Below are 14,605 nucleotides of genomic sequence, written 5' to 3' on the forward strand. Positions count from 1 at the left end.
GCTCTGCCTGACAGCTCATTCATTAAAGCTTTGCACTTTGCACTTTTTCAATCACAAAAGTCTAAAAATAGAATTTGCTCAGAATATGATCATGAAAAGAGTAACTGATGTCGTCTAGAATGAAATTATCTAAATGTAAATAAAAAAGCAAGACATTTAGGTTGCTACTAGCAGGAGCCCAGTGACCATTTTGGCAACTATTTTAGACTTTAGACAAAAATGCTTATTAGTCAAATTCACGTTAGTCATTTTTATCTTTCAGAATTTTGGTACACAAGTCCAAAATTACAACTCAGGCAAAGTTTTAGTTGATGAAGTCAATTTTGTCAAAATGTTTGTCTTTTATTTTGTAAGTAAGTTTTTACTTTAGTCTTGGTCTTACTTCCGTATGAAATCCTCCTCTAGCTTGTTTCTGATTGGATGATTGGAGTGTGTTACAATTGCCCCTAGTTAATCTCATTTTCCTCATCAGATTATATTCATGATTTCAGTCAGTCAATCTAGTCGAGCCAAATCAGTCATTATGTCCTTTTCCTCAAACTTAAGAGTCCCGACTTTGCTCATGATGTTCTGTTCAGTCGCAGTCACATGGTCCATTATGAAATTTCATCCACACAAACCAACATTGAAAATTTGCAGTAATCAAACTTTAAACCCAATTGTCAGGACTGACAGGGAAGCCACCGTGAGGAGGCCAGAGCCAGACTTAATGTCACGGCTCCAGCTGTGTGTGTCTATTTGGTCAGAGAGAGAGATAGACAGATGGATGTCAGGATGTCATTGTCATGGGGAAAAAAAAAGTTGATGTACATTTTTTGTCATAGTTTTGTTAACTCTGCAGCAGACAGCAATGAACATGAATGTGCATTGACTTGTAATGCCTTTTCATAATGTGTTCAAATCTTGAGTCATTTGTGTGTATGCATGTATTAAACGTGTACTGTGGGCTTTACTTTTAAAGAAGTTTCTGATTATTTTATTACAGCGGCCGCGTCACACTGCATGTTGCTTGATTTGAAGTAGATTTGAGATAGATAGAGTGACTTCCCTGTACTGCACTCACTCCTGAGGGTCACGCATCTCAAAAGCTACAACTGTGTCAAGATTGTTACCTACGAGATGCTGACAGATATCAAAGAGGAGAAATAAAGCTCGCCTTTCAGAGGCTGCAGTAGAAAGCCCATGAGCAGTTGCTGAAAATGGGCCAAAAACAGGAGAGCCATCTGGCAGAGAGCCAAATCCAGTAGCTCCACTTACTGAGCACTTATCTGACGGAGAAGAAATGAAAGGAGTCTCAACAACAAGGACCGACTTCAGTGTCTCCTAATGCTGTCTACTGCCCTCTAATGGCTCCACTGGCCTCAAACTAAAACTAAATAACTCTTCTGAATAATAATTAGATCCAATAACTAGGAAACCAAGTAGATAGCTTTTTAAAATATGTTTAGAGAATAATTATTTAACTGTTAAACAATTACAACATCATAATAAAAATGTTTGCAAATTATTTGTAATATATGTTATTTTAACAATTTATCATTGCACACATTATACTGTTTTGTGTACTATATTAAGTATTTGTTGATTACTCCAAATTATTTGTAAATCTTATATATACATAAATAATGTTCATAGATGCTTTACAAAGTATTTATAAACTATTTAACAAGGTGTTAAAATCATCAGTTGCATCTCTGTATACCATCTATAAACATTTCAATGCAATAATCACTTGGTAATATATATATAAAATATAAAAAATGTATTTTGTGCAACAATAAACTTAACGTTATAATAAGTAAACACAATTAATTATAATTTTATTGTTTCTTAACAGTAAAATAAGGATTACCTTAAGATTAATTAATGATTAATTTGCCATTTATTAATGATGGTTATTACAACCCTGATTCCCCAAAAAATTGGGATGTAAATACAAACAGAATGCATCACAGTCAGAATGAGTGGATATATTTACAAAGAACAATAGTTACCCAGTTTGAGTATTAGATATCTTGTGTGTGTACTATATTCAACTGAAAGTAGGTAACAAATTGAGGCTGAAGACACTGGGTGCATCTTCGGATAATAAACATGTGATAAACAGCAAGGCAGAATATTCATCATGAAGATCAGTGATTATTATGCCAAACCCCTCCAGAAGCTCAGAAAAATAGAAAATAAACGAGTCACAATCTGGAGGATGCTGATTTCTGAAACTCTTGTTGGGGAACTGACACAACCCGAAAGGCAAAATATAAACAGGCCAGAGTCTGCTGTTATGTAACAGATCTGTGGAAGGCCACGGGCGCCCCCTGCTGGTCACTGTGGGATCTTTATAAACTGATCTGACAACTGCAAAGCTTCACATCAACAGGTGTATTAGACTACACCTGCAGCATTATTACCGGCTTCAATGAAAAGAGAAATTTATTTATAAAATCTTATGTCAATAAGTGCGTACATAATGTGGCAAAAAAAGAAAACCACATGGTGGAGGTGATGGAGGCCGCTGTACCTGTGTGGGGCAGGAAGGCCATGGCTGCTGCAGGGTGGCTCGCTGCTCTCTTGTGCTGTGGCTGCTCGTGGAAGCCAGAGGCTTGAGGTCTGGGCAGCTTGCTCAGGGGCTCGTACACCACTTTGGCTTGACCCTCGGGGGTGGACAGCGGGTGGCAGGCAGTGTGGCTGAGCAGGACAGGCGTCGGCAGGGAGGCGGGGAAGAAGATGTCTCGGTGCTCCTTGGTGTACTTGGGTGTGGTCGGGGCATCGCCTGCAGACTGTGGAGAAAGAAAGAAAGAAAGAAAGAGAGTTGCGGTGAGGAGTTGTGACTGACCTTGGGCATCCCTCTGCAGCGTTAACCCTCTTCTGCTCAGGTAGGTTTCTGAGAACTCTAAATCCTTTTCCCCGCAGACAGAATCTGGTCCCAGTCCAGACAACTGCACTTTTCAAAACAACACGTCAGCAAAATGAGTCTTTCACATATGTAGTAGTAATGAAATCCTCTACAGAGTTGCGATGCCACCCCTCCAGTGTTCAGAGGCTTACTTGTGTGCTGGACTCTGTGTTGGGTGCTGGCAAGGAGCTCAGCTCAACACCACACTACATCCCTTTGAGCCACTTTCCTGTGTGTCCTTTTAAGGACCACTTACAAACACAAGAGCTGCACAAACAACCTGCGACAACAGCCGCCCTGCTCCCACAGCCGCTGTCATGGCAACACCAAGGAGCTCAGTTAACAGATATGAACACCCCTTCTCTAGTTTTCAATTTAAAATGGATGAAAAGTTGGATGAAAACTAGCCTTTATAAGCCTGTAAACCAAGTCTTATGTATGAATTGTGGCTAAATTTAACAAGGTGAATTTTATAATCCAGTGGATGGATACACAGAATTGTTCTGCATTAATTATGCAAGTATGTAAAAAAGTAATTATGACTTCAAATTTTCAAGAGAGAGCTTATATGTCGGAGGTAAATTTGATTATTTAAAAAGCCTGAAGGCAATATTCAGGGCCACGACACAGTCACGATGAGCAGGCTTTGACAGATACAGTATGTTAGCACAAGATCATTTGGCAATAACCATGCTCTCATACAATTATTTTTCTCAGGCTCTCTGCTGGGACTTTAAGTCAAATTGTGCTCTGAATCACAGCTGTGCATGAAGGAGCTCCCAATGGGATTCACACAGCAGAGCACACGCAAATCAAACAAACAAGAGTAGCCTTCCAAAAAAGCTCAGACAGACCCTTCAGCTCAACAGAGAGCAGCACACAGCAGCTTCAAGCATGCAGCAGCTCCACAGCCAGCTTTGATGATTCATATCTCATGAATTAAACATCGCCAACAAAGACACCAACAAGTCAGCTGGACCGTGTGCATTAGAAGGAACACTGTACCTGAGAAAATTGCAGCACATGGCATGCAGCCAGCCTGTAGGGTCCTCGAGCGTGGAAGCCTAAACTGAGGTCCCACAATGTGAGCTGAAAGATGCTGCTGTGCAATTACCGAGATTGGGCTTTAAATCAGATTAGAGCAGCTGTAGATGTACAGGTTTGGTCATCTTTCCAACACAATTGAACGACCGGCCAACCGAACATTTTAATTAAATTGTCTGCCCAAATGGGACTGACACGGGAGCTCCTTTGTGACGCAAATGTCCATATTCTTTGATGAGTAAAACCTCGACATTCCTCCTGGAGGTGACACTGCAGTGTTTTAATGAAGTACCTCCATATTGTCTCAAATAGCAGCACCACCGTCCCAACTAGAGGAGAGTTAAGAGCAAAAATGTTATGAAACTATATGAGACATTCATTGAGTGACAGCACAGGTCATGTCGCCTTGTCACGCTTTCCACCCGATATGTCATCAAACCGAGGGAGCAAACATACACCGAGCGGCCAAATTCTCAGCTCAGCACTATGCGAGTAGATCTTGTCTGCACTTGTGGGGGCTTGAAGGGATGTGTGAATCTGTAAGAAGCAGGCAAGATTTTTTTCATGCCCTCGAGCTGAGAACTCCAAGGTGCCCACTCACATTTCCCACTACACAGAAGTGCAAACAAATGAAAAGCACGACATGAGCTGGTGGCACAATAATTACACATAAACAGCAGTTAGATAGTATGCAGGGGCATCTTATCAGCATCAGGGGAGAATGAGAACACAAACGAACAAATGCAGGCTAGTTATCATAATATCTTACACATCACAATAACAGCAACCACATTTGACATGACAGCGACGGAAGACTGGAAAGAGTCTGGCTCCATATGTTAGATTTTAGATGCCAATTAAACAATGAAAGGTTAGAATGACTGAACGAGTTTTTAAATGTATCAAATTTTAATACGTTTAAAACTGGAATGTTGCTATTATAACATTTGAACTGTGGAGACATCATTTTCAATTCTTGTCTAGTCAGAGTTAAATTGCAGGGAAATTAAACATTTTTTACAAATTAAAATTGTGCTGCTCATTACTATGTTATCCATTTTTGGTGGATTCTGAAAGCAATCGTTTCTAAATTACATTACATTGAAGGGAAACCATTATTGCACTGTAGCTAAATACATTTTAATTTGAAATAAATATGACTTATTCAATTATTTCATGTTTTGTGGACATGGAATATATCAAGATATCACGGAGATGTATACATATAAGTAAACAAAAACTGGAAAATCATTTCAAACGTTCCCAGCAGTTTCAGTACAAAAAATTAAGGTTTTTGCACATTTGAGAAATGTGACTGTGCCTCATCTGCACTATTATCTCTGTGTCATGTGGTTAGGCGTGAAAATTAGACAAATGAATGTACAGAGAAAACTGACAAAGACAACAAAAAGATTCATGCAGAAAATAAGATGATACGATCAGTGAACTAGGAAAATAGAGATTTTTTTTTGCCCACAGTTACTTCTTATGAGCCTGAGGTTCGGGGAACATCACCGTGACAACAGGATGTGGGCAGAGAGACCCTTGTTGGCTGTGTGGGCAGGAGGAGGGATGTTAGGAAGGGGGAGTCACCGACACAGGATGAGGCAGAGCAACTAATGATTCCATGAAAAATGAGTATTAGAGACAAAGCTGAGCTAATAGTTGGTTTAGATTTAGATATACTACAATTAGATATCTTATGTATTTAGATCATTTTGTAATTTTCCTTCTAAATCACAACCCATTTCGTGTGCAAATCAGCAGCCTGCATACCGATGCTCAGATAAAACCAATGAAGTTTAGCAACTACACAGTGAGGCTGAAGAGACAACAGGGAGCATTCACACCACGCTTTGGGCTATATTTAGCACTGGCAGGCTGAAGCAGGATAGACATGAAGTTACTGATCAGTTTAGCACATTTTACTACAGATGCTTCTTGTTACTTCCTCACATATACCAAGAGTGACAAAACACCTATCCTTCAACTGGTAATTATGAACCAAGTGGCAGACAAGTTAAATTAGCATGCAGTCTACTTGGATTGGCAGATGGGCGGGGTTAACAACATCAGAACAACTCAGAGAGATATTTTTAGCTTGCCTGGTAAAGTTTGCCATGCTGGAGACCAAACTTTAATTAATCCTCAGTATGTTAGTCAGCGTTTCCCTGGTCCGGCTCACCGAATGTAGACTTTTGGGATAAGCCCGCTTTAGGGTGCCTATTTCAGACACCATTGCCCTCTTTTTTCGCCATCTCTGCTATCTGTTTTGTAGAAGACAATAATTGCATCCTGGTAGCGTATGGTGTTACTGCAAAATGCTCTTCCAAGAAGCAAAGAAAGACAGAAGCCCCTTTCAGACTGCCGTTTAGAGTTGCGGCATTTACCTCTCTCTCTGTTTCGCCTTCAATCTGAATATACCAGAGGTGTAATGGGGGAACCAAGTAATCCCGTCTCTGTACCACTTTCAGAGGCAGTAACGGAGGCGTTAAATTGGCGAGACAGTTCGAGGCGGGATCAATGTGAACCGACAGAGCCGGCTAGACGGAAAATACGTGACATACCGTATTTGTGCGACCAACACCTGGGTAATAAGAAAGGATGTGTGGACCGTGTCATCAGAAACACGCCTCTTACTTGAGTCCGGTAGTAATCAAATCTTGTTAAGTCAAATGCAGAAAAACTTTGCTTGAGTGTGTAGAATCTCTAGAGCGAGAAACAGCACGACGGGCAATTCTTCCGTCATTACTGTTTTGAATGCACCCACAGATGGCATCGTTTATTGTCCACATACTGCCGCTGCTCTGTTACATGGCACTGAAGTCTCCTCCCACTTTGTTCCGCAATGCTGGATTGCAATATAAATTCACAGACGAGGGATGCCTATATTGCACCATTGCAGAATCAGTATGAATGTCTTAAGAGGTTGTTACGGCACTTTTGTGGAAATGCAGTATGAAAGGGTCTACGGACAAACACCATTAGGATGCAGACGATTCCTCTGGACCATGTGAGAAAAGACACTGAATAGACAGTTGCATGCTACTTAATACAAAAACTTGGAAAAAACAGAAATAGATAGAAAGTACAATTAAGTCTATTTAAAAGTAAACTGCAGTATGAGCTACGATCCACAGGAAATACAAAGTGTAGATGGAGCAGAGAGAGAGCAGATGTGCATGCTGAGTTAAAATGTTTTACCTGTCTTTGGGCAGAAGTGGCCAACTGTATCTGGCAGAACTTCATAGCTTGGTCCAGAGCTACATCTTCATCAACCTGAGACAGGAGAACAAACAGAACAAGGACATTAGGGCAGAGTAACACATCTTTGTATGCTTGTGGTTAGATTGCATACTGTCAACTTTTTTCACACATCTTTTTCTTTTCAATAAAATCTCCTTCCACACTGGAGTGTACTGCAAATCCATTTTATATTTCTAAGGTGACCAATTAATGACTGTCTCCACACTAAAAACAAGTTTTTCTGATTCTGTATCAGAGCCAGTAGGATGTCTTCTGCCTCTGATCACAGCAGAGAGAATCACATTAAGGCCCAGTACAGCCAGTGGATGTGTGGGAGTTAGCGAGCTTAGCTGCAGCCCAACATCGTGCACTTAGTAATCTTGTTCACACAGCTGTTATGTTCCCTCCAGCAGCCTGTTGTATGCAGCAGTTCAGGGACCCCCAGAGGGAGGGATTTTAAGGCAGCCTCATTCTAGTTTTCAAATGATGCCAATTGTTAAATGGACTGAGTCAAGCTTCAGTGCACCATAAGAGGACAGCCCTCTGCTTTCAATCCATGTCAAACTCACTGTAAACCTTCCTTGTCGAACCAATTTTAGTTGCCAGGGATGATTTATCAATATTGCATGATAACCATTACAAAGAGGCGAATTTCAACAATCAACACATCTCTAACACATCAATAAAACTACTCACTTAATGTGACATGCAAAGACATACTGAATTCTATCTAAATCACATGATTTAGTGGATTATTGAAATTTACCACCTTAAAAGTTTGCTGAAAGAAAGAAACAGACTGGAATATGCAGAAGTAATAACAAAACATAAACAAGGATGAGCAAGGGTGATGCAAGATGCAAATCTATATTACAACCACATGCAGCTGTGCAGTGCAGCAGACCGCAAAACCTAAGCGTCTGCAGTTTGTGCAAGAAGGTGCACAAACGGAAGATGCTTCTGGAAAACGTCCAGGTATATTAATTGCTTCAACTCATTTGGTGACAGGAAGCGTGTCGTGGCTGGTTCTGGATTCTCTCTCTTATGGGTGTGTCTGAGAAAAAAAACTCTCAAAAGAGCACAAGAAAAACATCTTAGCTGTAACCCGAGCACCTAAAAAAACACAACAACAAAAGCTGCTGAAGCTGGCCCATCTCCTCCGATTTCTCTTTCTCCTCTTCAGCTGTCCCTCGCCTACTACCCTCCCACTCCAGCTACAGCTCTCTGGCGTTACACAGCTAATGACATGGCAACTTCTGTAGGGCCAGCATTGATCTTCAGCTCAATATGGCTATATAAGCTGATGTGGGCTGTACTGCAGCTACACCATCGGTGCCATAGAAAGCACAGAAGTTGGACTAACTTTCAACAGCTGAGGAACATTTGCTTGAGATAGTTACGAAAAAACTTCTCACTTCATTGACACTTCCTACGCAGAAGAAGGTTAACATAATGATTTATGAATTTCAAATAATGAGCATAGTTATACAGATGGCAGCCCTATCCCTGCTTCTACTATGAACTACAGGCAATCAGAAGGAAATATTCTTTTTAGTAAAACATATGACCTAATAGACAGTTCTTAAATTTAGCGATAATCACACAATACAGACATATCTCTCTCTGTGTTGGCACTGTGTCACTACACACATTTACTTTATGGCACTAGTTCTACAGCCACCAGACAGGTCTGTTCAACAGTCTTTGTATGGGACCAAGAAAAGGCTGACAGACACAAAAAAATGATTGAGCACTTGCATTAAAATGGAACCTGAGGCCTAATCAAATTATATATTGTGGGAATTTAGAGATGAGATTAGTACTGGATGATTAAATGCATCCAAACTAACATAGCAAAAAACAAACAACAAACAAAAAAATCAGTCAAGCTGAGGCAGGAATGGGTAACAACTAGGGATGTAACGATGCATTGCAAGACAGTTAAAAAATCAATACAAATGTGTGACGATTTTATTCGGTTGAAATAAAAAATTAATCGCGATACTCTTTTTTAACAGTAGAGAGTGTAATCTACTTTTGATTTCCCTTGTTCGAAGGCATACGTCACCGTCATTTCAGCCCCGCAACAAAGTGGATATTAGCCAACATTAGCTTGCTATCATTTAGCTAACATTAGCTTACTAACAGCCAACAGGGGACACTGTGAATGGGAGACCTTCTGCCTGATAATACTGAGCTTCCTAAAAAAACTAAAATAACTATGAACATACAAGCTTTAGTTCGCTTGTTTGAAGAGATTGTATTTATTTGAATCATTCATTTAGTTATACTGATGTGGGATACATTTTTTAAATGAAACATTTTTCTTATCATTTGACATAAAATAGAATATCAGTTGCAATTTTAAGAGGACACAATACAGTGTTTTGCAGTTTACCCTACCTCAGAAAAATACATAGGGATTCGTTTTAATTTGTTAAAGAAGAGAAAATATATTTTGTAGTTTCCCTGTAATGGAAATTGAATCGAATCGTGACTTTAGTGTAGGGTTACATCCCTAGTAACAACGTGTTTTTGGCCTTGTAGAGTCATAGTCAGTGTGATTTGTTACAATACAGTTACTGACATGGGATCAGTGAGAGGGGGGACTGATCTCGGCAGCTCCCCCACTGATTGAGACATAATGTAAAAAAAAAAAGAAGAAGTCCCGATTCATTATATCTTAAAAAAAGAGCTACTTTTTGATTCAGCAACCTGTTTCGGGAGGAATAGCTGAAGACACAGAGGTTGATTTTGGGTTACTGAGAGTAAAAACAAAACCGCATGTTATGAGCTGGGTTCGCAGCAGTGTTTGAAAACAGAAAGAGGGAAAGTCCCTCTTCTACAGTAGGTGTTGTTACTAATTCAGTTAGAAGAGGGGTTTCCCGAGTGCAATTTATTTTAAGAGGGCTCATATCAAGCATGCATGACTTTGCAAAATAACCAAAAAATGGCAGAGCATAGCTCTGCAACAATGCTGCTTTCTGTGTGTATCTCTGAGAAGTTTACCTGTTTTATGAGCATGTAAGTCTCTGACATGATCTTCTCAATGCGTGCCAGGTCATAGGTCATAACTTTCTGGCCTTGCTGCCACACTCTGTAGGCATCCAGCAGTAAAGTTTTCCCAGACTCCACATCCTCAAGAAGCTTCCTTTTCCTGTTTGGCCTCCGTAGTAACCCCTGATCAGTCCCGCTCGCTGCCACTGTGACCTTGGGTACTGAGGACTGGAGCTGCTGCTGCCGGGAACTGATACTTAGCTCCTCTAGAGACAGCTCTGGTGTTCGGCTGCTGTCAATGACTTTCTGCTGGGGCTCTGCAGCACTCAGGGAGGTTTCAGCCTCAGTTTGGTTGCCCTGAGAATCTGTGGTAACAGAGGGCCTCCTCCAGTGGCCAGTATCCAGCTCCATGGGTTCTTCTGGCCCTGCTTTGTGCCCCTCACTCCCAGCAGTCTCCACCTTCCCAGGGTAGATCTCCTGAACTTTACTCCCTTTATCTACGGATGGCAGTGGTGGGGTGAGCTGTGCCTGCGAGGCTTCTCTGGGCCCTGTGTCCGTGGCACAGGCTCCCTCTGTGAGCCCATGCTTCTTAGGCAGTGCATGTTTGCTGTCCTCTGAACTAGGCCTATTGGATGCGTCCGTTGTGGTCATCTCCCCCATGGAGGGCGCAGGCGCTTTGTGAAGCTGCTCAGACACCTGAAAGAGAACAGAACCTGTCAAAACATGAAGTGGGTGCATGCCAGACATCTAAAATGCTGAGCAGTTCTAAGTGTGTGTGTGCGTGTGTGTGTGTGTAGTGATTTGTGCTTCCTTACCCCTGTGAGACTGTTCAGATTGTCCTCCAGGACTTTTACAGTTAGGAAAAATGCTCTCTTGGCCAAAACCTGGCGATCAACATCCCGTAAATACTTCCTTCATAGATGAGAAATAAACAAGAAGAGAAGAAAAGTCAGGCAACAAATACACAACACATAACAGATACAGTATCATACAAAGAGTGTCCTTACTTTCCCTGGTCAGGGGTTCTCTGCAGCATGAAAGACACTTTCACCAGAGTATCGTGATCCTTAAGCTGAGACAGCACCTCCAGCAAGAGGACAATGGATCGGTTCATATGAGATGCAAAACTTCCTGGGCGATCAATCTCATCTACTGGAATACGCCAGATGCCCTGAAGGAGGCGAGGAGAAAAATAAAGGAGCAGAATGTGGAGTTTAGTTTGTCTGTGCATCCAAATGATAAACAAAAACATCATGTTTTCCATAAACTACTAATGAAACGTGGCACAGACACACTTCTCAGCGTGGGCTTGGCTTACAAAGTCACAAAGTATTATTCAAAACTGAGCAAGAGGGCCAAATGGTGTTTATGAGGAGCTGCCTACATGTAACTTGTTTCACATTTGACTGGACAACAAGCCAACATGCTAATTTGTGAAACTGCTTTTTATAACTGGAGTGTATGACACACGGAAACACTCAACAGGGAGACATGGAAAAACTGAAGGGAAAGAAAGTAGAGGAGAAAGCAAAAGAAAGTAATGGGAGTTAAAAACATGGCATTCAAACAACAAAACTGTAATGAGGGGATGGGAAGGCTGCAGGAGAGATCTTGCGGACTGGCTGGCCATGTGGGAGGTGGGGAGGGAGGGATGGATGGGGGTGGGCTTCTTTCTCTCTGGGCACACATGATAGGCAGCCTCATTAGTGCTCAGCTCTGTCCAAGCAATGCAACAGACCAGCTGACCGGCTGCCAACAAATGCAGTCCTCCCTTGCAGAAAGCGTGATGGAGTTTTTTTTTGATGGACGAGTCCACCTTTTTCTGCGAGCACATGTCCTCCCAGCAGGTGAGGCAAGGCGAGGTTCTGCACTCTGAAGCTACCGATGCGAGTGCAGATGGCGGCCTAGGCTGTGTACAGTCATATAGCACATGGCGCAAGAGTGCGGCTTCTGCCCTCAGAAAAAATGTGTGTGCGAGACAAAACAATGATGACCATATCTGGATGGAACAAAACAAATGAGATGGCTCCATCAGTTGCTGAAGGCACCGGGGAGCGTGGAGCTCCTCGCAGACAGCCCCAGATTGTCAGATGGCATTTTCAAAGCCACCGGAGAGGAACAAAGCATGAAAAGAGACACAAAATAAACCCATCAAAACAAAACACATTCCTGAGGACGGGCGTTCTAGCCTGCTCACTGACAGTGTCAAATCTGGCCATCTAAAATGTAATATAAAAACTCATTTGTGGTAGGGGAAAAAACGATTCTTAGATGGAACACTATTCTTTCTTGAAAGATTATGTCTTGATGCAGGGAAGTAATTGGAAATGTGGAACCCAACAGTCGACATTATGCTTGCCTGTAACAATTTTTTCAAGATTGGGCAGTAAATTTCCTCATGATCAAACCAACTGGATGGTAAAACGTAAAGGATAAAAAAACAACAACATGTGCATCACTGATTTTTATTTACATTCTAAGCCAGACTACTTCTTGTTTTTTTGGTGAAGATAGAAGACAGAGCGTGATTGTTTGCATAGATGCATACAATCCAAACATGCCTCCCTGCCTTAAAAGTAGGCATATGGAAGCATCATTTGACAGATCTCTTCCAAATGACCCTATTAACTACTACTGTATTAATAAAAGATAATAAAAGACAATATGTTTATCTACATTATGGATGAATGAAATCATGCTATTTCAGAAAAGTAGCAATAAGTCACACAGTGGGAAAAAATTAATTATAAATAGAACGCCTAACACTGTTCCCGGAGAACCCAGGCCTGTTTAAATCTGCAATATATAATTTTCTGCCGTACGGGGTCTCTCAATCAAAACAACATAAGACAGAGTAATGCTGCATTGTAATCAGTTTCACCTGGGCCTATTCTTCAAGAGTTCATCATTCAGGAGGTATTTACTGGGAGCCAAATTATTAATTAATTCTCCTCCTCAAACGAGTGGACCAGATATTTAATAAAGCAGTTTTATCTAAAATTTGTCTTTCTCGAACAGTGTTCAGCAGAGGAGCTGCTAGCCGAGCTGCTGCTAATATTTGCTCAGCTTGTTTCTCTGATAACTTCCAGACGTTCAGAAGGTTTTTACCATGAGCTGTATTATCCACAGAGGTCTCCTCCACTCCAAAACAAACGGACTAAGTTATTAAAACTGGTAAAAAAAAATAACCACACACACACGCACGCACGCACGCACGCGCGCACGCACACAAACACACACGCTTGGTAGCTCACGCAGGTGAGCTACCAAGGTAACCAGTATTTGTAACTCAACAAATTATAAAAGGTCACTTTAACATATTTTCATAAAATCAAGACTTCCTATGAAGTCAAGGATGTTATTTATAGTATATTTGTTAGTTTTAGTCCATGAGGCTACTAAACCTTTGTTTATAGGCATCTGCTAAGATTAATTTAAAAATAAATATCTTCTGCTCTGATGATCAGGTGCCAGTTCAAACTGATTCCAATTCAGATCGACTCGTTAATAATTCTGAAGAACAAATGTAAGTCTCCAGTGCCTGTGTGGAAATGAGAAAATGTATGATCATATGATGCCATCCGGCAGGGCTTGGGAAGGTTTTAACCTTTCGATGCACAAATGCCTCCAACAGGACCGGGGCAAGTATGGTGAGGGGGTGGGCTTCAGCACACACTTATAAAAAACATCTCTAATGGAGGAGAGTTGTTCTTCATCAGAGAACCATCCAACCACCGCAAATCTGTTTAGGGAAAGCAGAGCCATGGCTTTACACAGATTATGCTGTAGCACAACTGCTAAAGCAGATTTGTAAGACTTTAACTGCAATGATTTTAAGCATCTTTTTTCCCCCTGTTTTGTGAGAGAAAATATGACCAATGCTTGATATCTAGAGCGACAGCTTTGGCAGATGTGGCCAATACATCACACAAAAATCAGACAGAGATTAAGATGCATAGGGCTAGACAAGGGATAAATACGACAAGGGAATCCTTTGGTACAGATGGAATCTGATCGTTCCTCAGACCAAGTTCAAAAGGGTTTCGCTGTTCGGTTGTGGAGGAAGAGGGGAACAATTAGACAGTAGATTAGTCACATCATAAAGTAATTTATTAACTATGATGAGCATTTATTCATGTAACTAAAATGGAAGTCTTAATCCATCTGTCTTTTCTCCACAACCGTTCATCTGATGGACTTCACACTAGAAAGGTGTATTGCTGAGGACCCAAGAATTTATTAAGTCATGCATAATAATATGCACAGCCTAAATAGGCTTACAATACACCATTCATGCACCAACTGCACAAAGGAAGTGCAGTGTTGAGTGCAAGCTCTTGAACTCTATGGGACACATTTATTATAAGTGCGTTATGTACACACTTTATATTCCACAGAGAGGAAACCCTTTGAGCTGCAACACCA

General features: G+C 41.2%; 1 protein-coding gene across 1 annotated transcript in view; it reads right to left on the minus strand.

Moving 5' to 3' along the window:
• cabin1 (calcineurin binding protein 1) overlaps positions 1–14,605 on the minus strand; it is a 47,194-nt gene that overhangs the window by 4,558 nt on the left and 28,031 nt on the right. Inside the window, exons 33-37 of the mRNA XM_059336970.1 lie at positions 11,188–11,351; positions 10,996–11,092; positions 10,193–10,876; positions 7,142–7,216; positions 2,519–2,777 (exon numbers count right to left, since the gene is read on the minus strand). Of these exons, the coding sequence (XP_059192953.1) occupies positions 2,519–2,777; positions 7,142–7,216; positions 10,193–10,876; positions 10,996–11,092; positions 11,188–11,351 (1,279 nt within the window). The remainder of the gene's footprint in view (positions 1–2,518; positions 2,778–7,141; positions 7,217–10,192; positions 10,877–10,995; positions 11,093–11,187; positions 11,352–14,605) is intronic.

Source organism: Centropristis striata, chromosome 7 (assembly GCF_030273125.1).
Source record: "Centropristis striata isolate RG_2023a ecotype Rhode Island chromosome 7, C.striata_1.0, whole genome shotgun sequence".
In the NCBI taxonomy this organism is placed as follows: Eukaryota; Metazoa; Chordata; class Actinopteri; order Perciformes; family Serranidae; genus Centropristis; species Centropristis striata.